At 40.0% G+C, this 21,078-nt stretch overlaps 2 protein-coding genes across 2 annotated transcripts; both read right to left on the reverse strand.

Annotated features, from left to right (window-relative positions):
- Positions 1-10,170: 10,170 nt before the first annotated feature.
- LOC114309000 (uncharacterized) lies at positions 10,171-13,009 on the reverse strand. The gene is made up of 5 exons (XM_082915350.1): positions 12,842-13,009; positions 12,648-12,699; positions 12,463-12,542; positions 12,257-12,350; positions 10,171-11,158 (listed from the first exon to the last, which is right to left on the reverse strand). Exons 1-5 carry the CDS (start codon positions 13,007-13,009, stop codon positions 10,620-10,622), a joined length of 933 nt encoding a protein of 310 aa, XP_082771476.1. The 3' UTR covers positions 10,171-10,619.
- A 125-nt stretch (positions 13,010-13,134) lies between these two features.
- On the reverse strand, positions 13,135-14,385 carry LOC145820254 (uncharacterized). The gene is made up of 2 exons (XM_082915360.1): positions 13,321-14,385; positions 13,135-13,230 (listed from the first exon to the last, which is right to left on the reverse strand). The coding sequence occupies exons 1-2, from the start codon at positions 14,248-14,250 to the stop codon at positions 13,135-13,137; spliced, it is 1,026 nt and encodes a 341-aa protein (XP_082771486.1). The 5' UTR covers positions 14,251-14,385.
- Between the last annotated feature and the right edge of the window lie 6,693 nt (positions 14,386-21,078).

A 21,078-nucleotide genomic window follows, 5' to 3' on the forward strand; every position in this document is an offset into this window, starting at 1 on the left:
TCAGAAAGCACAAAAACTAGCATTCGCAAAATTCTCAAAACAGTGCGTGCCATACGCCACATCCGAAGTAAACTGAGCGCCGCCCGCAGGTGGTTCATCCCTCGATCACATCACATTATCCCCCACAAGTTCACTGATCAAGTGTCGATAGACTTTGCAGGACCTGGTGCGGGGATGACCCTGTTGTCAATCAAATTTTGTTTCTCGTGGCGGAGACGGACGCAACTGTCGGTGTCATGACCGGTCTGTTGATAAAAAGTGCAGTACTTAGTCAGGTCATGCTTTGGAGGGAGAGGATCGGGTAGAGGCCGTTGTTCTAACGGTTTCAGATGTCCTTACCGGAGTAGGACCCCCAGAGCTTTAGACAAAGGCATATAGAGTGGGGTGAAAACCCTCTTGCCTCAGGGTAGATAGTCTGAAGTTCGGGGGTTTGAAGTGGATGTACCAACAAAGGGGGTGGCTGCTCTTGGTGTGGTGGTGGTGACCATGCCCACTTCAGAAGATTTTGCAGCTGCATCACCGCTGGTGGTCGCACTTGAATTGTGGGAAAACGCCCTCCTAGGCTGCTCCTTCTCCTGGTCAATGAGGCCCTGCTTCATAGCGTCCTCGATCTGTACTCCTATCTCATGCAAATCTGAAAAGGTAGGGAAGGGGAGCATGATCATTTTCTGCATTAGTTTGGGCTGGAGGTTGCACACAACCATCCGTATTTGATCCTTATCCGTTGGCCTAATGGTCATCATTGAGGCCTTGGCCCTCCAGCGGGCCACGAATTCCGAGAAGCTCTCCTTTGGCTCTTGGCGGGTGACTTCAAGATCACGAGTTGTGACCTCAATCTGTGCATTGTAGGAGTATTGATCACTGAAGGCCTCCGCCATCTCTTCCCAATTCTGTTTTACAGAGTTCTCCAATTTTGCATACCAGATTGCGGCTATCCCAGACAGGGTCTGACCAAACAATGATAGCTTCTATAATCTGGTGAGGCCCATCGGCCTTAGAATGTCCGAAAAAAGCCGCAAGTGCACCATGGGATCCCCGGACCCATCGAAACGGTCAATATGTGGCATCTTGAATCTGTCTGGCAGCGTCACAGCTACATCGGTATACCCATCCTCAATATCCGGGATGGACTTGACGCCTTGAGATTTCTTGAACAGCTTTTCAAGCTTGCTCACCTTCAATGTTGTGGGGTCCACCTCGGACTCAAAGGGAGAATCCGGCAGGTTGGTGGGTGTTTTGGATAATTGGGGTAGGATTGGGGGTGGAGTCGGTCCTATCAGAATGTCCGTATCTCCCTGGACATTTGGTGCCTCCTCGGGTGTTGGAACTCTTGGTGGGGGAGGGGCTTAGTGCGAAGCAGATGCTCCGGTTTGCTGTTGCAGCCTGGCAATTAGCTCAGCCTGCTGGGCCATGATCTCGGCCTGCTGTTTGGCAAATTCCGCTTGACGGGCAACGTCCTACTGCATGGTTTTCATACTATCCTGGAGTTGGCGCACCATCTCTTCCATTCCCACCATACTGCCCGGATCTAGCTGATCTATCAGTATATCTGTTTTTGTGGTAAAAGCAGATATCTCAACCCAACCGCACACAGGTGAGATGGATAATGACTGTTGATCTGAAGTCTGTTGAACTGATGATCTGTGCCTGACTGGCCTTTTTACCCTGCCTCTGGCAAAGGAGCACTGATTGCCCTTGAACTGAATCTCGACCTTGACAAAGTCTATCAGCATAAGTCCGATGAACCTCGGGGATATCGGAGCCTTCTAAAGCTATGGTTCCAGGACTACCTAGCAAAAGGGAAAACAGAGAGCATCTCAGCCTGATTTTACCATAACCCATATGAGCAAAGCTAAATGACTGTGCCCCCCCTACAGAATTCTGCCCAAAATACTGCCTGTAAACTGATACCCTCAGGTAAAACTGATTCCCCAAATACTGATGGTGATGCCCGCAGGACTCTTACTCAGACTTGCAAACTGTTATGCGCATTCCCTGTAGAGATACACTCTAAAAGCACATAGCAAACAAATGAGAGCCAAGACACCCCTATGTTGGGGTAGGGTTTCCCGGTCCTATTTTGTCAGGAACTAGGGTTTCACTACGCATGCAGCGATTTCAAACAACCTATCGGGTAAGCAACCTGTCCTAGTTTGGAATGGTTACTATGGATTCGGAATATGCACTAGGTCGAATGGTCAAAAGGGTGCCCCGGTAAAAATCGGAGTTTGTGTTCCCATACTGGCAGAGCCCGCAACCGGTCAGCCTTATGGCACACTTCTCGAAGCGAGCCTCTGGCAAACCGTTCAGGAATAGCATACGGCAAACACGGTGTCCTAGGCACACCAATGCACATGCAATGCAAAAAAACACATAAGTGTAGTCAAAACAAGATATCATGAGTTCGAGTCAAGTTCTCTAAACTCCCCAGCAGAGTTGCCAAAAACTGTAGACGTCCCCGAACGCCCCGGAGGGTGAGTTCCCGTTCTGTTCGTATTGGGTTCACTACAGTTCGGACTCTCGAATTGTCACGGTTCTTAATCTGAACCAAAGAGTTCAAATCCGGCAAATCGTTTTGAGAAAATAGATTTTTAGAAAAGAAGTGCCAAACATGGACTGCTTTGCCAGATACAGAGTCGCCACCTAAATATTTTATTTTGGGAAATTTAGGAAACCCTGACTCGGTGCCAAAGGCCACGTGTCCGTCATTACCAAAGTTGCCTCGGCTCGGAAACTTGGGTACGATTGGGGAAGGTCAGCTATGAGCACCCCCGCTCGCCTGATCAAAGATCGGCCTCTACTAACCATGATATCTTGTTTTGAAAACATTATATGCTCTTATTCCGATTATTAGCCTAGAATTACTATGTTATGCGCACAGCAAACAAGTATAGACCAAATCGCCTAAATTGGAACAAAATATTTCATGTTTGTTCTGAAAATTGTTTGCTACTCGCAAGTAGGCTAATATGCAGATTTTGCCACCCTCAAGTGAGCTTTAGAAAAGATGGTTTTGCCACTATCTAGTAGGCTTAAAACTCACAGTTTTAGTGCATTATTCCAATTTAGGTAATTCAACCTCCATCCACAGGCACTCAAGCAGTTATATCACATAAGCAGCTAGCATCATGGTAAGTATGCTGTCATGTTAACATTCACACTCATGCGAGATGCTAGAGCATAAATGCTCACCTAGTACTCTGTGCCAAAACAATGAACTAGTTAGTAATCATATGCATGATCCTAGTTCATGTTAAGTGCCTAATGCGACGCATACAGAATGCAATTAGGATAGGGTCGGCTAATCCTAGGGATGACATGTGAGAATGCACAGATAGCATGTATTCAAATTAGATTTGAAATACTTTATGCAGTTAGCATGATGCGCCGAGCTTGGTGCATGCAAGACTAATGAATGATGCACGCATGCATAGAAGAAGGTATGCTAAAGTAAACATGTCCTAATACTAACCATCAAAAGCAGGTAAGTAAAAGGGAGAAAGAAGTGGGGGTTGGCAGACATGCACACACGCACCCACACTTATTACAAATTTGCCCTCGCTCGGAGGGACCGAAAGAATAATACAAATTAATTAACCTACAGGCTAATTAAATATTACAGACCAATTAATTAATTAATCTAATAAAACCAGTAAACAGCCTCGAGAAGAGGGCCTAATGCAATGTGCGCTCGGCTCCGCTCGAAAAGCCACTGCCATGCACAAGTTGCCTCTGCTTTGACTGTTATCCTTCTCTGAAGACTGCACAAATCTCAAGGAACACTCTCTGGACATTGTGGATCACCACCGGCTAAGATAAATCATCACTGGCCATATCAAGATGGTCATCGACCATTTGTTGGGCTCTCGGCCATCCATATTTTGTCGGTCGGCAGTATAGATGGCCGGCCGGCCAAAGCTTCCTGCAGAATCCTGTTTCGACAGCAGCAGAGGACAAACAAGGCATGGCAATGCATTTTCAAAGCAATGTTTGCACCACCACCATCCTTATCATGTTTAAGACTCAAGGGAGCATGGTACTCGACTCTCGGACCACCAATCACGCATTTCAATGCATGATGGCTCAAAGAAGCCAAAGTGTGCAATTTCAATATGGAATGAAATGCACAAAACAAATAATGGGCCCCAACCTCTATCATAATCAATTCAAGAGGCATGGGATGCATGCAATGCTATGCAACCTAAGTATGCAAGCTAAGCATGCGAATGTGCAATGTGTCAAACATGCAAAATGCAATGTAACAAACATGGAACAAGGCCAAATATGCAACAACATACAAGGCAAGCATGCAACAACATGCTAGGATGGTCTTGAACCGAAGTGGACAGCCCTCAAGTAGGCCCAAAACAGTGGCCAAAATGATGCAACAAAAGCATGAAAACACACACACAAGCATGCATGCACAAGGACCTAAACATGGAGCATAAGCCAACAACTCTTCAAAGCATGAAAGGGATGGAAAATGCAATTATGCAAACATGGAACATGGACTGAAATATGGTCTCCAATGATGCCAAATCATGAGAACAAGCCAAGTAAAGCATGCTAGTGACCCACACACCCAAAGCTGACAAGCTAGAATGCAAAGAGACCATACGAAACATGTTGAGCATGATCAAAGCAACTGAAAACAGAGCTAAAGCATACTAAAACATACATAAAAGCTTCACAAAGCTTGGCCAAAATCATGCTAGAACAAGGGTCAAAGCCTAAAGCATGTTAAGGCAAATTCATGGCATTACAAGACAAGTATGCAAGGCAAGTATGGTGTGTCTAAACCAAGTAAAAACAGTGCTATATCATGGAAAAATAAGCACAAATAACACTTAAGACATGGCCAACATGAACTTAAAAATGGTGCTCACACATGAGGCTAAAATGGCACTTTTTGAAGACAACAAGGAGAGGGGATGGCCCTCTCCTTCTTAGGACCTTAAACCACTGAGGAGGCCCAAACAAGGTGGTCCCGAAGCTCACCAAAAATGCACAAAAATGGAGCCTAATAAGGCTTGAGAGGGGTCAAACAACCCCAAAGCTCAAAACAATCTTAAATAACTATTTAAAGGACTCAAAAACAAAACTTTTATATGTTATATGCAAAGCCTAAAAACAGTTGCAAGATAGGTAAAAAAGCTATGCAAAAATGGGGTATTTAAAGGTAAAGTTCTTACCCTTGAAGGCCTCTTTCAAGAACAGCACTCCAACTGCTTTTTTGGCTCCAAACCAGTCTAAAAACTTCAAGAAAAGACCTCTGGCCCCTCAGCAACCAAGAGAAGGTGTGATGGTGGGTGTTTGTGTACAAAAGTAAGACAAAACACACACAAAAGCACAAAGAGAGAGATATAGAGATAGGGTATATACAAACCCTAACCCTAGAACCCAAAACTTTGAAAAAAAGTTGTCTAATCTCAAAAAGAGAGACGAGGCCTCCTCTTATAGAGGATTCAATCTTGTAAAGCTTCCAAGGCAAGCTAGCAAGAGGGAGATCCCTCCATACACGTGTATGAAGGGGAGAAAAGTGTATGCCAGCTAGCATAAAATATCTGCAAAAGCAGATGAACAGTGGTCGGCCAGTCAAAAATGCAATTTGGCCAAAATAGATGGCCGGTCGACCATATATAGTGCCGGTCGGCCAAACATTTGGCCGGTGGAAACAAAACACAGCCGGTGGCCTCAAGCCATGGCCGGTGATGTGTGGGGATGGCTCACAAGCCATTCCCTGCCCCTCCAAGGAAAAACACAAGTGTTTGGTGCAAAACCAAACACAAAACAGTCGAGTCGAGAGATCCTGAGGCAATGCGCGTAGCCGAGGTCTTCGGGAAATCAAGGCAAACACAAACAAGGATGATCACCGGGTGTTCAAGCGGTGACGTCCAAGTCTTGAGGACGGTCAAAAATGCGGTATCTACAATTGTGTACATTACATTTCTAGCACAAAAGAAAAAGAAGAAAAGGAAACATAATAAGGATGTGTTTGTGTGGAAGGACTGGATAAGGGGAGATTGGAATCCATCAGATTGTAATCTTGGAATTCATAGTCCTAGGACTATTTGGTTAGATAGGATATGTATCCTATATTTGTTCAGTCATGAGATTAGATGTCAGTAAATGACTATTTAATTGGATAGGATATGAATCCTATGTTTGTTTAGGATATTACGGAAAAAGGTAAATGCTCAAATGACTATTTTATCATTTTCAATTATTTATCAAGTAATAGCAATATTAAATATATCTTTAATATTTTAATTATTTTTAGCTAGATTAAATAAAAATTTATTTAATTTATTTTTTACACAATTAAATAAATTTATTTTTTAAAAATTAAATAAATAAAATATCAATAAAAATATATGTTATTTTTTTAATTAAAATTTTAAATAAATTTATTTTAAAAAACAATAATAATTAAATAATGAAATTAAATAAAACATCTATTAAAATTTAAATAATAAAATATAAACGAAATTTAAAAATAAAACATCAATAAAATATCTATAAAAAATTATTTTAAAAAATTAAATAAATAAAATATCAATAAAAATTAAATAAAATTTTTGTTTTTAATTTGACACATTTAAATTTTATTGAATTTTACTAAATATAATACATAATTAAATAGTAGAGGATCAAAATGATTTTTTTATCACTTAATCCCGTATCCCTCCTATTCCACCATTTTGTATTCCCCCAATGGGACACAATCAGGCGCGGCCCTAAGATTTTCGGGACCCAAACTCAATAATCAAATAATAAATTTTTGAGGCCCTTCATATTTTTTTTCATTGAATGAAAAAAAAAATGAAGATAAAAGACAAAAAATTTGTGTCAAAATCACAAAAGATACTTAGTATTACATTACAATAATTAATAAGTGTCGCTTGATCCTTACTCTTCTTGCATTTTTAGAAGCAAATAAATCAATCATACTTGCATAATCTAGTTTTTTTACAAAATCATTTCCAATGGATAATAATGCTAATTATTTTAAATGGGTCTTTCAATTTTTTAATGGATCAATTTATTTTAAGTTAGTTTGGGTCTTCCTTAATTTTTTTTTTGGATTTAAAATATACCTAACATATTACAACAAATTATAATAGGAGGACCCTTTTTTGGGTCTATTTTTAATGGATAACAATGTTAATTTTTTTGAATTGGCCTTTCAATTTTTTAATGGGTCAATTTATTTTAAGTTGGTTTGGGTCTTCTTTAATTTTTTTTTAACTTAAAACATACCTAATATATTACACTAAACCATAATAGAAGGGACCCATTTTTTGGGTCTATTTTGAGAGGCCCTAGGCCATGGCCTTGTTGGCCCATGCCCAAGGCCGGCACTGGACACAATACTCCAACACATTTGGGACTAGTAATAGTCCGGAGCAAAATTGGAAAACCAAACAACTGGACACAATACTCCAACACATTTGGGACTAATAATAGTCCGGAGCAAAATTGGAAAACCAAACAACGGATATAAATTCTTTCCCACCCTCTAATACTATCTCACCCTCCAATCCCTCCAAACAAACAACATGTAAGGGTATAACTATAATTTAATTTCTAAATAATATATTAAATCTACTTGTCTAAAATTAATGGGATTAATTGATCTATAAAAATATTCTTGGGACTAAATGGATAATTCCTCAAAATTGGATTCATAAGTAAATTTTCTTTAAATTAATAAACTGTTATTTTTATTTCATATCAGATTCTCATTTACCAAAAATAATAATAATAATAATAATAATAATTTAAAAACTAAGGGAGTTGCTATAGTACACATCTTTAAAAAATGTATACCATATATACTCTATGATAATGTACTTAATATAATCATAATGTCATGTAACAAACACCGAAATAATTTATAATTTTTTTATTAAAATAATTCATAAAATTTCTTACCGTAAATGATTCGTAACATCTTCAGCAAACTGTTTATAAACTATCCGCAATGTTTTTAAACTTTTACTTTAAAAATATTTACCACAAAATTTTTACCACACGAAGTGAGAAAATTAATACCAAGTCATGTTTGGTTGCTTTTGGTTTGGTGACGTTGATATATCCAAAAGCTAATAAACAATTAATAAGTGAAAAAGTTTGAGGATCTAAAAAAGCACTCATATTCTATTTATAATAATGTAGCGCGATGTGTCAATTTTAATTTGTTACATATTTAATGATGGCGGGTCCAACTCTTATATCATATTATTGTGGGTAAATTTGTATGTATAAATGTATGAGTCTCTAGCATTATTTTTAATAAAAAAATAGATGAGAGAGGTCACAAGGACAAACTAACCCATGAGGATTGTCTTGGATGGTTAGTAGGTATATTCTCCACGCAATTGTTCAGATTTCAACTCAAGAGCCAAGCTATAAGAATGAAATTTCTTGTGAATTTCCTAATCCCAACATGAGTGACCTGCCTTGATGAGACTAGAAAAAAGATTAGTTGAAATGTGAGCTGACCCAAACACCCCTTATTTTTGAATAAAAACAGAAAAGAAAGATAGCATTATTAATTATAAGCTAAAAGTCCCAATGCTTCGCCTCTGGTTATATAGCTTTCAAAATTGAAGATATTTGTATGATTGTATGGGGTTGTTTGGGATGACCTAAATAAGTGTATTTTTTGTCTTTTTATAAAAAGATGTGTAAAAAAGTAGAGAGATGATGTGATAAAAAAAGATAAAAAAATAAATTATTTTGATGTTGCCAAACTTGGCCTAAATAAATTTTGTCTCAATAACTTCCCAAAACAAAAAAAAAAAAAAAAACAAAGATATATTATAGTTTGTCCTTTTCATGTTTGGCCACTTTTTTATTTTGGTCTTTTCTTTTCTTTTCTTTTCTTTTTTTGACTTTGGCGCTTCATGTTTTAAGTTTTTTTTTTCTAGTTTACTCCTAAAGTTATAAAGTTAACTTTTGATAAAAATTAGATAGAAAATAATATATTGACAATCATGTGACATAAAAATATTGGGCAAAGTATGCAAATAGTCCATGTACTTTACATAATGTATTAATTTGGTCCCTATAGTTTTAATCTGCTTAATTTTGTCCCTTAGTTTAATGGATTGCGTCATTTTAATCAAATAAATAACAGCTGTTAAGTTAATTTAACGGAAAATTAAACAATGTGTCAATTAATGTGTCAATTTAGTTTCTGTCAAAATCGAGAAAATTGAAACTATAGGGACCAAATTGATACACCGTGTAAAGTATAAGGACCAAATTGACACATTATTTGACCTTCCGTTAAATTAACTTAACAAACATTATTTATTGGACTAAAATGATTCAATCAGTTAAATTAAAAAGCAAAATCGAGCATATTGATACTACAAGGACCAAATTGACACATCGTGTAAAGTACAGAGACTATATACATAATTTATCCATAAATATTTTATTATATATAGCTCACATATCTGACACAAACATAAATTTTAATATAATAATATATTTTTTATGTCATGTGACAGTAATCATGGCATTTTCTCTTTAATTTTGAACATTAGTAAGGTTTAGGAGTAAACTAGAAAATTTTTAAAATATAAAAGGCAAAAGTGGCAAAAAAACAAAACTTTAATAGTCAAAATAAGAAAATGGCCAAAAGATGAAGGGACAACGTATAAATTACCCAAAAATGTTGCATTTAGAATTCTTTCTAATTTCAAAAGTAGTTAAAAAAATTTAAGTTGTGGCAAGTGTATATTGAAATAAGAGAGTCCATAATTTATCCTTCAATCAATATATTAATTCCTCTTATTATAACTATACATATTTCAACTACTACAAAATGTACATATTCAGCAATGAAAATTGTCAACACTAAATTGGACAACTGTGAATTTTTATTATTTATTATTTTTTTGTTACATATGCACTCACCCCCTTGAGTTTAAAATGAATCCACTGATAGAAATATGGAGGCCTGCATTAGTGGTAGAAACATGGAAGACATGGAAAATTGCAATTTCTTTAAAGACCTTTCGCATTTCTATTTCTACTATATATATATATTTATTCAATAGTAGCCAAACAGACGAGCTGAACAAATTTGCATGGCCTGCTTCTATGAAACCTAGGCTGCTATATGGACAAAGAGCAATACCAAAAAAAAAAAAAAAAAGGCCGAACGACTTGATCTTGCATTAGGTTGAAATATGTACGGGATTAATGGGATATACAAGTGAAACAATCAACCACCACACATCATCATTCATAGTATATGTCGCTCCTCAAGGTGGTGTACATGTATGTGTGTTTGGGTTTTACTCTTTAGTGATGTATTTGAAGTTCTCTAAAGGCTTGTTTGATTGGTTGGAATAATAGGGACAGGATTAATAATCCATGGCATTAACCATTGGATTGACTGTCTACCTTCATTAGTAGTATAAGTATGTGTGAGATTATTAATACCTATCTTTATATGGTATTGAATATGTCATGATTTTGTGGGGTTAGAAGTCCTATGTATTACTAAGCCGGTCATCATTTATGCCATCCAAACACAAGTATATGTATATGATTGGATTAACAATCTAATCCTACGCTCTAATAGTGGAATCAAACAGGCCCTAAGTGGTGACGGGCAATCCGTAATTGTGGAATGTTCTAATCATTCCATCCCAACCTGCAGTAACTATAACAAGACCCCACGTGGCCGATACAGCTTCATGATGATGATGCTCCGCAGTGTGTACATCCCACGTAGGAAGATTCTCCTCTGGCCATGTTACGGAGCTCTTACTACTACATGAGACATCCATGGAGAACAACCAATTACCGAGCGAAAAACGCCCTGAAGAAGAAGAAGATGATGAAGAAGAAGGCTTGTGCTGCTGATCTTGTGACATCTGTAAGCAACAATCCGAACAACCCTTTTCTCTTGATTGTGTAGTAGTAGTAGTAGTAGTATTCGACCAAGGAATTGCTAGTGAGACGCCTTCAAGGAAGAAATGCTCACATGAACGTACAGAATTTGATTGTGTGGATGATGAGATGCATGGATCGTCATAGTTCCAAACATAAACACGAGAGTCCTTCCCAACTGATATTATATGGCTTCCAGTTGAAGTAAACGAAGCTGACAACTGACTTCCTGACTTTGCAAGGCCTGTAACAAAATTAATATATATATGTTTAGGAACACAACACTATTACCTTGTACTAGTAGAAAGATAACAACTTTGGGCATATATATATATATATATTAGTACAGGCTGTACATGTAAAAATGTGCCATCTCGAGAAGGAGAAACTTCAGATTCATCTAGTCAAAATACGTTGTACATGTCTATTGTTTGAACATTTTGAAAAGCAAGTATATATAGATAATCAAGAAGATGATTAACCTATGCATTAAAGTAAATTGCAGAGGTTTCAACTTAAGAATACAGCTAGCTGTGCAGACCAATCCACAACGTCTTCATGAATTATTTAATTAGTTTTACTATAAGAGTTTAGATACAATGCATGGTTGAGGTGTTAGATTAGTAAATGGGGGTACACCTTGACCTTCTCATGGTTAGTATGACTACTCTGGTAATTGTAAACATATATAATTTGAGGTAACACCGCAATTGAATTCACCAACAATATTTTTTAAAAGTTGGCTGCATATACTTTAAAATGTCCAAAAGCACCTAAACTGGGGAGGATATTGTCGCCTATATCTCATTTCATAAAAATATATATATATATACACACAACAAAGATAGCAAGGAAGTAAAACCAAGAAGCAAGGAAAATTATCAGAGAAAATTCTAACATATTTTTTTGTTCCTATGACACAACAAAGAGATAGCAACAAAATCATCTAATTAATGTCATCATTACTTATCAAGATAATAATAATAAATAATAATAAAAAAAAAAAGGAGATCATTTAAGTTCCAAATTATAACATTAGAGCAAGCATTAAGGCCGTGTTGCAAGGAAAAAGTTTACTGCTTCATGCATAAAGCAGTTATTTACATTGACATATGTACTTGAAAAATAATTATATTAAAAAAAATAAAAATAAAAAGATTTAGAAAAAACACAATAATAATAAACCTTGATACTATACGCCATGCATATGGTAAAATTCAATATAACATTGTTATGAGCTAAAAAAATTATGTCATGATATAGACAGAACACAATTTATGGTAGAAGAGTCTTTGATTAAGATTGACTGAAGTAAGAACTAACAGGAAAATCATTCTTGTACCTCTGTATTTACGGACAATATCAGTCCCATCGAGTATACGAACTTTGGAATCTTCTGAGGTTATCATTACTCTCTGAGAGTCTTCCTGGTTAAACTGCAAGGCAGACATTGCATGGCACGGCACGCATGTTAATAATATACGCGTGACATAAATTTGAGCAAAATATTATCTCGTTTAAATAGCAGCAAGGCCGTGGAGATTAAACCTGAATGCCAGTAATTTTGTTGCTGGAGGATTTATTTCTACCCCGGAAATTTATCACTGTAGTTAGCTGGAGATTTCCATCTGTACCAACCAAGAAAACAAAACAAATTAGACAAAATATATGCAGAAAGAAACAAATTGATAGAATTAACTACCAAGAAACATTATAGGGAAAGTAAGTAGTACCTGATGCTCCATAAAACCGGCAGGTGCCGGTGACAGAGCCCACTATGAAGCCCTGCATTGATAAAGAAAAAAGATACAGAAGAAACCATCATTAGAGTAAACTTCATAAGCTGCTATATATTATTAGCAAAGCACAAAGTAAAAGTAGTATAAAATAATTCATGAGATGGAAATCAAGTGTTCTGCAGCCATACTTTGCCATCTGGGTGGTAACATATAGCAGTTACTACATCTCTTACATCAGCCCAATCAACAACTTGTCTCTCGGTCACTCCCCAAATTCGAACTTTTCCGTCTATAGAGCCACTCATGAAGTAATTTTCATTGACGGGATTGAACTGAATGCATGTCACTGATACCATAAAGATAACATGAACAATATATTAATTTTTAATAACACTCAAAAGACAATAGATTCAACAAGATACATATACATATTATGATTTGAATCAACAGTTTATATAGGAATTACAAATAGCTAACAATACTAACCATAGTCATTGTGTTGAAAAACACTAATACATTCATTGCAGCCCACTTGCCAAAGACGAACAGTTTTATCCTTCGATGATGAAAGAAGACACTGCAACAGATTAACCCCCAAAACATTAGTATGCTTTTTTAAACAAATGGGAAAATTTTAAAGGTATTTTGCAAGCAAGCAATAACTCACATTAGATTTGGACCACGCCAGATCCAAGACATCACTAGTGTGGCCATGAAATTCTTGCAGTGGCAACTCCTCAATCTGAAAAACCTTATCAGGAACGACAACTGAAGGGTGACTCCGCTTTTCGCCTTCTTTCCCTCGGCAGCCACCAAACTTGGCTTGAGCATGTAAACTTTCTTTTTCTTTGCAAGAGGCATCTGCCTGCATAACCCGCCAAATGCGAATAACCCCATCCTCACCACCACTTGCCAGATATTGGCCATCTGGACTAAATTTCATACTCCAAATGAAGCCTTCATGTGCTTGTATTTCTTGTCCAACATACACTGCACTTAACTCCATATACTTCTTCTTTTTTGGGTGCACTTTCATTCGATTTACCTTCGGTGTTTCACAAATTGGTTCCAATACTTCCGTGCCTCGAGTTCGCATCCTCCTGTTTTTGATGAATTTTTTCCACCAATTCCTCAAATTTTTCTTATCCATATCAAAAATCTTGCATTCTTTGACATGAGACCGGTAACTCTCCCCCTCAACAGCTACACTGAGGTTGCAGACCTGATCTTGCTCTAATTCGTCGAAACCACAATTGGCTTCTTCACAACTCAATTCCCTACCATAACAGACTAAATTTTCCTCGACTTGAGGTGTATAACAACAAGAGACCGTTCCACTGCATTCTACAATCCTTTCCAATCCCATCATCTCATCTGACTCCTCCTTACTAGCGCGGGCTAATTCAACAAAACCCATTCTACGTAGAAACCTATCTCGTCTTTCCTTGACACTCTGTGGCTCCTTCAACCAAACCTCGAACCCTAAATTACCATTCAACAAATCTTCTTTCACAACAACAGACTCTTCAGATGACAACAAAAAGTACTCTGCAGAATCAAAGAAGACCTCTTCTCCTACTCCATCAAAGCTCAGCATGTCTTGTAGAGGTTTCAATACCAAAATTCCACATCAAACCCCCCCTCTCCACCTATCTGCTCTGCCTAATCAAAGTGAAGCACCCACAAAACCTTTAAATACCAACCAAAGGCCAGAATTCACGGACCGAGTTTCACTGACTAAACTATGCCAAACAGAGTGCTGGATTCGAAGTAATCCACATCATGCAATGCCAAAAACACTAAAACAATACTAAAATATTGGTGATACAGAGACATGGCCAGATACTAGGTACCAGCTAGCAACCCCAACAAGACCATCAATCGAAACCCATTGTCGGCATATTCTAACAGAAACAATTAAGAATCCCAATACACATGGAAAGGTTGAATAATAATAATAATAATCCAATGAAGAAAACAGAGACCGAAGCTTCAAGGTTCAAAGATTGTACCTCGAGATCAATGTTAAGCTAACAGACTATCCTAACAGTATCACCGTCCTTCCTAGGGTCAAACCCTTTATTTATTTATTTAAATTTTAAATGTAATGTTTATTATTATAAATAATTAAAAAAAAAAAAAAAAGAAGAAGAAGAAGAAGAGGAAGCAAGACCCATAAACTCTACTCTATGAAGAGTGCTCTGTATCAAGCCAGTAATATTTGTGGGTTTGACAATGTAAAGAGAGAGAATGGCGGAACAAGGAAAGGTAAAGAAAGTGTGAACAGATATTAAAAGGAAAACTGAAAGTCACACTCACAACCACAACCACAACTGGTTTAGATAACTAATAAGTGGGCTGTACGTGGCACACTGGTTTGATCCTCTCGAGATTGAGATTTGGGATTTGGGATTGGTGGGTTTCAAGAAAATTTGCAGCACACGAGCGGCGCAGCAGCAGCACTTTAGCAAACAAAGACAGCCAGTATTATTCTTCTCTGCAACTGCATGCTTGCTTTCTCTTGCTCTCAAATAAACTTTACGTTTCTGCATATCATAGATTCATAAGGTTTATTCACACAACCCAATTTCGAAAATTCAAAAATACGTTCTGAAAATTTCTAAACCCAAAATGTAATGTAACTGACCAGACAAAACAAAACAAATCAATACAAAGGGAAAGAAAAGAACCAATGGACTACCCTTCATTTAAATAAATAAATAAAAAATGAAATTCGACCTTTCAGTTTCATATATGTAATTAACTTTGTAGGCCTTCAATTACACAGGAAAATAATAACAGTAACAATAATTTATTGTGCGGATTAAACTAGCACTTCTTATAATTTGGGAACTTATGTCACGTTAGTTCCTAACTTTTTAATTATAATACATTTGATCTTAAATTTTGAATCTTATCCAAAATAATGACAATCAAATATGTTTCTTTTACAAACAGTCCATTTCAAGGGCAAAGTCGTCATATAATTTATTTTGTATTATTTAACTTGTATGTTATTTGAAATGTAATGGCCTCTTTTTAATTAATAATGTTGAAATTTTTTTTGTTATAATGTTCTGTTTAGTTTGGCTTCTAGAATCTATTTTCAGAAATTTTTTCTAAGAAACTAAAATTTAAATTGGTGAAAATAAATTAAAAAACACATTATTTTTATATAATTTTATCTTTTGGGCAGGTAGAAATAATTTTTTTAAATAATTATTTTTTTGATATTTATTTTCATTAAATTAGTTTTTATTTTTTTTAAAAGTCAAAGATGGCAACTACTTTAATGTCATTATTTAATCAATCCATTAAATCGAAAAATTCAAAACTAAAAAATATTTCATATATTAAACATATCGATTATATATTAAAAACTTAATATCCATCAATTACATAATAACTGACATGGGTAGGCCCATAAAGGCTACAGCCCACTATGAACAACCCAAGCCCACCACTTAGGGCCTAATACATAATCCAATTAATGAAGCCCAGCACTGCTGAAGCCCAACATAACAATAAGAACCAATGGCATCAAGACACATGGCAAGAGAAGGGCAAGCCACATCAGCAGACAAAGATCTTCAAAGTTATTGCTACGCCACATCGCCATTAATGAGGCCCCTTACAGCATTTATTGCGATAACCCCTCTCCGTCGGGATAGCACGCCCTCACCCTGAACAAGGTAAGTTACAGCATAGACTTTCGGCCAAAGTGACAGGTTGGAAGGGACAACGAAATGATTACCAGAGGATATAAGCAGACGTTGAAGACAAGAAGAAGGTTAAGCTTTCTATCTCTAATCTCGCTTTATACTCCACACCTCTTTCTAACTTGCTCGTCAGAGAGTTCGCTGGGGGACTCCTCGTTCCCCGTTGAACTCATGTGCAGGTCCTCCGGTGGACTTTGTCATTCGGACATAGGCGTGAGGAGCATGGATCAGTCCGGCCCGTTCATTGGAACGAACTGTATCATCAGTTGGCGCCGTCTGTGGGAAACTTTCTTACTCTGTGCGCCAGTTGTGCTCATTGTCGCCAGAGGCCCTTTCCCAATAACCCCTTCTAGTCACTTGCGAAGGTGAATGGTCACGACTAGATCCATGGCTTCCCATCCTAATGTTCCTGACCACCAAGCCGACCCTCCAAATCCAAATAACCCGCCACAATACTTTACCGAGCTCACCAACAGCATTAACCGCCTTGTCGAGCAGAACCAAGATCTAATCAATGCCTTGCTCCAAAGAGACCTTCCCATGCCCCCTCCACCACCTCCAGATATTCCACCCAATCAAGAACGAGCCCCAAGCTATACTATCCAGCAGCCTTATCCACCCAACTTAGAAGGCTTACAACCTCCTCCCCCAAATATAAATCCACCACCCCGACCCCCACATCCATCGGTCCTGGCACCAACCCCTGAAAGAGAGGCCAGTAGCGTCCAGCCCCCGCTGCCCTCTGGTGGTAATAACATTCCTCTCTGGGACGTAGAATTCCGAGCCATGAAGCTCCAACTCCAAGGGGTCGTGCAGAACATCCAGCATAAACCCTCTACCACAGCCAACTCGCCATTCGTTGCCTCCATCTGGGACAAACCTCTACCCCCCAAGTTCAAAATGCTCACCATCGACTCGTTTGACGGTACGACGGACCCAGTCGACCACTTGGAGACCTACAGGATCCTCATGATCCTCCATGCTTTCCCTGACGAAATCATGTACAGGGCTTTCCCCGTGACACTCAAGGGGTCAGCTCGACTTTGCTTTAATCAACTGCCAGCAGACTCTGTCTCCACTTTCCAGCACCTCAGTGACTCTTTCCTCAGCCATTTCATTGGAGCCCACCGTCAGGGCTCCAATGAAATGGCAGGGTTTTCCTAGTGACACTCAAGGGGTCAACTCAACTTTGGTTTAGTCAACTGCCAGCAGACTCTGTCTCTACTTTCCAGCACCTCAGTGACTCTTTCCTCAGCCATTTCATTGGAGTCCAGCGTCAGCGGCGTCCGACAACCCAACTCCTCAACATCTGTCAGACCGAGGGGGAGTCGCTATGCAGTTTTGTTACCCGCTTCAACACCGAAGCCTTGCAAGTAGCGGAAAATGACGACAAGGTCATCCTTACGGCTTTCATGGCCGGTCTGCAGTCGTCCGACTTCCTTTTCTCCCTCTCTAAAAATCCCCCAACCTCCATGGCAGCCCTACTCTCTAAAGCCCAAAAATACATGAATATTGAAGATTCCCTAACTGCCCGGCAAGATCCTATAACCAAAAACTCGACCCCCTGAGAAAAGAGAAAAGATTCAGAAATCAGAAATACCCAGTACAATAACCAAACATCTCAGTACACTAACCAACCCCCCAGAACCGACCGGTCGGCCCCAGCCCGACCGCCCGGCCGATTCGAGCGGTACACCCCCATAAACTCCCCCATGGAACAAGTCCTCCATTAGATCCAGCGGGACTACCCCCTAAAATGGCCCCAACTATGACGGACCCCTTCCAATCGGAAAGACCAGTCCAAATATTACCATTTTCACCAGGACCACGGCCATAATACCGAGGAGTGTGTTAACCTCAAAGATCAGGTCGAGGGCCTAATTCGTCAAGGACGCCTCAGCCGATTCACGGATATTCGCCCTCAGCAGAGGCAGCGGACTGAACCCATCAGAAACAACTGCTAGCGCACCCCTTCCCGTCAGCCAGCACAGCCTAACCAAGGTCATGATCGCCCTCCACAACAACCTTAGGCACAAGGTAACCCCGCCCCACTTGTTGGAGAAATCAGAGTTATCTTCGACGAGCTTGCTTGTGAAGGACCATCCAGGTCGGCTCAGTGGGCAAAACTCAGAAAAATAAGGCAGGGCTCAGACAAAGAAGTTGTCACGTTGGACCGACCCTCCAAACACCCCAGGCAGTGGACCGAGCCTGTCACCTTTACGGACGCCGACTGCACAGGCATCCATTATCCTCATGATGACCCTCTCGTCATTTCCGCCCTCCTCTCCAATTACAAGGTCAGACGGGTTCTCGTCGACAACGGCAGTTCTTCAAACATCATCTTCCTCAATTGCTCCCGCCAACTCAAGATTGGGGAAGAAAGTCTGTCTCCCCTCCAAACCCCTTTGGTCGATTTCACTAGCAACCGGGTGACTTCCATCGACTCTATCGATCTTCCTATCACAATTGGCGAATACCCGCGGCAGACCACAAAGTTGCTCACCTTCCTTGTTGTTAACTGCCCCTCTGCCTACAACATCATCCTTGGCCGCACTGCCCTAAATGCTTTCCAAGCTATCACATCCACTTACTACCTTGCCATCAAGTTCCCCACCGATCTTGGGGTCAGAACATTGAGGGGAGAGCAGACCGTGGCCAGAGAATGTTATGTCGCCTCACTTAAAGAAGTCAAGCTGAAGGAGGCTATGACCATTGAAGGACTCGATGTCAGAGATGAGGACGAGCTGGTCAGAGGGGAACCAGTGGAGGAGCTCGTCAAGGTCCTCGTCGACCCCACCAACCCGACCAAAATCGCCAAGATCGGCAGCCAACTATCCCCCCAAGCCAAGGCCGACCTCACCGCCCTCCTGGTTGAACACAACGACGTGTTTGCCTGGACTCACTCCGATATGCCGGGTATTGATCCCTCCTTCATCAGCCATCGTCTCAATGTTGAGTCCCATTTCTGACCTATCCGCCAGAAGCAGCACATTTTTCACCCGAAACGCAAAAACCTTATTGCTTTTGAAGTAGACAAACTCCTTGAGGCATAGTTTATCACTAATGTGGACTACCCCAGATGGCTGTCGAATATGGTTCTAATTCGAAAAAATAATGGTAAATGGCGACTCTGTGTCGACTACTCCGACCTCAACCGAGCTTGTCCCAAGGACAGCTACTCTCTTCCTCGCATAGATCTACTGGTCGGCGCCACGACCGGTCATCAAATGCTCAGCTTCATGGATGCCTTCTCTGGATACAACCAAATCTTGATGCACCCATCTGACCAGGAGCACACCTCCTTCATCACCGACCGAGGCACCTACCATTACCGTGTGATGCCATTTGGGTTAAAGAATGCCGGGGCCACTTACCAACGGTTGGTCAATGCCGTCTTCCATCATCAGATAGGCCGGAACATGGAAGTATATGTCGATGACATGCTGGTCAAGAGCAAGCTCTCCACCGATCATCTGAACGACCTGCGAGAAACCTTCGCCACCCTACGAAAGTACCAGATAAAGCTCAATCCGGAAAAATGTGCCTTCGGCGTAGGATCTGGGAAGTTTTGGGGATTCATGGTCAGTCAGCGGGGCATCGAGGCTAACCCCAAAAAGATCAGGGTCTTAATCGAAATGCAGTCACCTAGAACGGTCAAGGAGGTTCAGAGGCTTACTGGCCGAGTGGCCGCCTTCAACCGCTTCATTTCTCGAACAAGGATAAGTGCCTCCCCTTCTTCAAAGTCCTTCGGCAAACTTTTGAATGGACGGCAGAATCTGAAGAGGCCTTTCAACAGTTGAAACAGTGCATGGCTAACCCCCCTTACTTTCTTAAGCCATCACGGGTGAACCCCTCTTCCTCTATCTAGTCGTGTCACACACTGAAGTCAGTGCAGCACTCATCAAGGAAGACAGCTCTGTCCAGCGACCGATCTACTACATCAGTCGGGCTCTTCGGGGGGCGGAATAGAACTACCCATTGTTAGAAAAAAATGTCCTTGGCCTTGGTCACCGCCTCCAGACGACTTTGCCTTTACTTCCAAACCCATTCCATAGTGGTCCTCACTGACCAACTGTTGAAGAAGATAATGCAACAACCAGAGCTTTCCGGCAGGCTTATGCAATGGTCGGTCGAACTCAGTCAGTTTGATATCTCCTACCGGCCTCGGACAACAATTAAGGGATAGATTGTTGCCGACTTTATCCTGGAATTCACTAACCTCACTCCAACCACAACTCCTCCACTCCCACCAACCCCTACCGAGCCAGAAGACCCCCATTCTTGGACCCTCAATGTCGACGGATCATCCCGCAAAGAAGGCAGTGAGGCTGGTCTCATCCTCACTGCCCCTGACGGTAGTTATTTCAAATGTGCTCTCTGTTTCCTGTTCGATGCAAGCAATAATGAGGCCGAATATGAGGCACTGATAGCAGGTCTCCGCCTAGCCAGAGACATCGGTGTCAGCCACATTCGGGTGTTCAGCGATTCCCAACTTATCATCAGGCAAATTACGGGAGAATTCGATGCCAAGGAGGAGACCATGCGGGCATATAGGGATATTGCTCTCCCCCTTGCTCGCCTCTTTAATACCTTCCAGATCAAGCACATCCCTCGGGCTAAAAACTCCAAGGCAGATGAGATGGCCCAATTGGCTTCTGCAGACCAGTCAGACCTCAACCACGGTGTCCGCCTCGAATACCTGTCCC

This window comes from Camellia sinensis, chromosome 1 (assembly GCF_055761805.1).
Source record: "Camellia sinensis isolate YWXY chromosome 1, ASM5576180v1, whole genome shotgun sequence".
Classification (NCBI taxonomy): domain Eukaryota; kingdom Viridiplantae; phylum Streptophyta; class Magnoliopsida; order Ericales; family Theaceae; genus Camellia; species Camellia sinensis.

Bases quoted from the DNA above. Each gene is read 5' to 3' on its own strand.
- LOC114309000 (XM_082915350.1), bottom strand. From the start codon at position 13,009: ATGGTATCAGTGACATGCATTCAGTTCAATCCCGTCAATGAAAATTAC. The intron at 12,351-12,462 runs GTTTAATCTCCA...TCTGCCTTGCAG, and splicing joins ACAAAATTACTGGCATTCAG to TTTAACCAGGAAGACTCTCA. The intron at 11,159-12,256 runs GTACAAGAATGA...ATTTTGTTACAG, and splicing joins TATTGTCCGTAAATACAGAG to GCCTTGCAAAGTCAGGAAGT.
- LOC145820254 (XM_082915360.1), bottom strand. From the start codon at position 14,250: ATGCTGAGCTTTGATGGAGTAGGAGAAGAGGTCTTCTTTGATTCTGCA. The intron at 13,231-13,320 runs GTGAGTTATTGC...AATCTGTTGCAG, and splicing joins TGGCGTGGTCCAAATCTAAT to TGTCTTCTTTCATCATCGAA.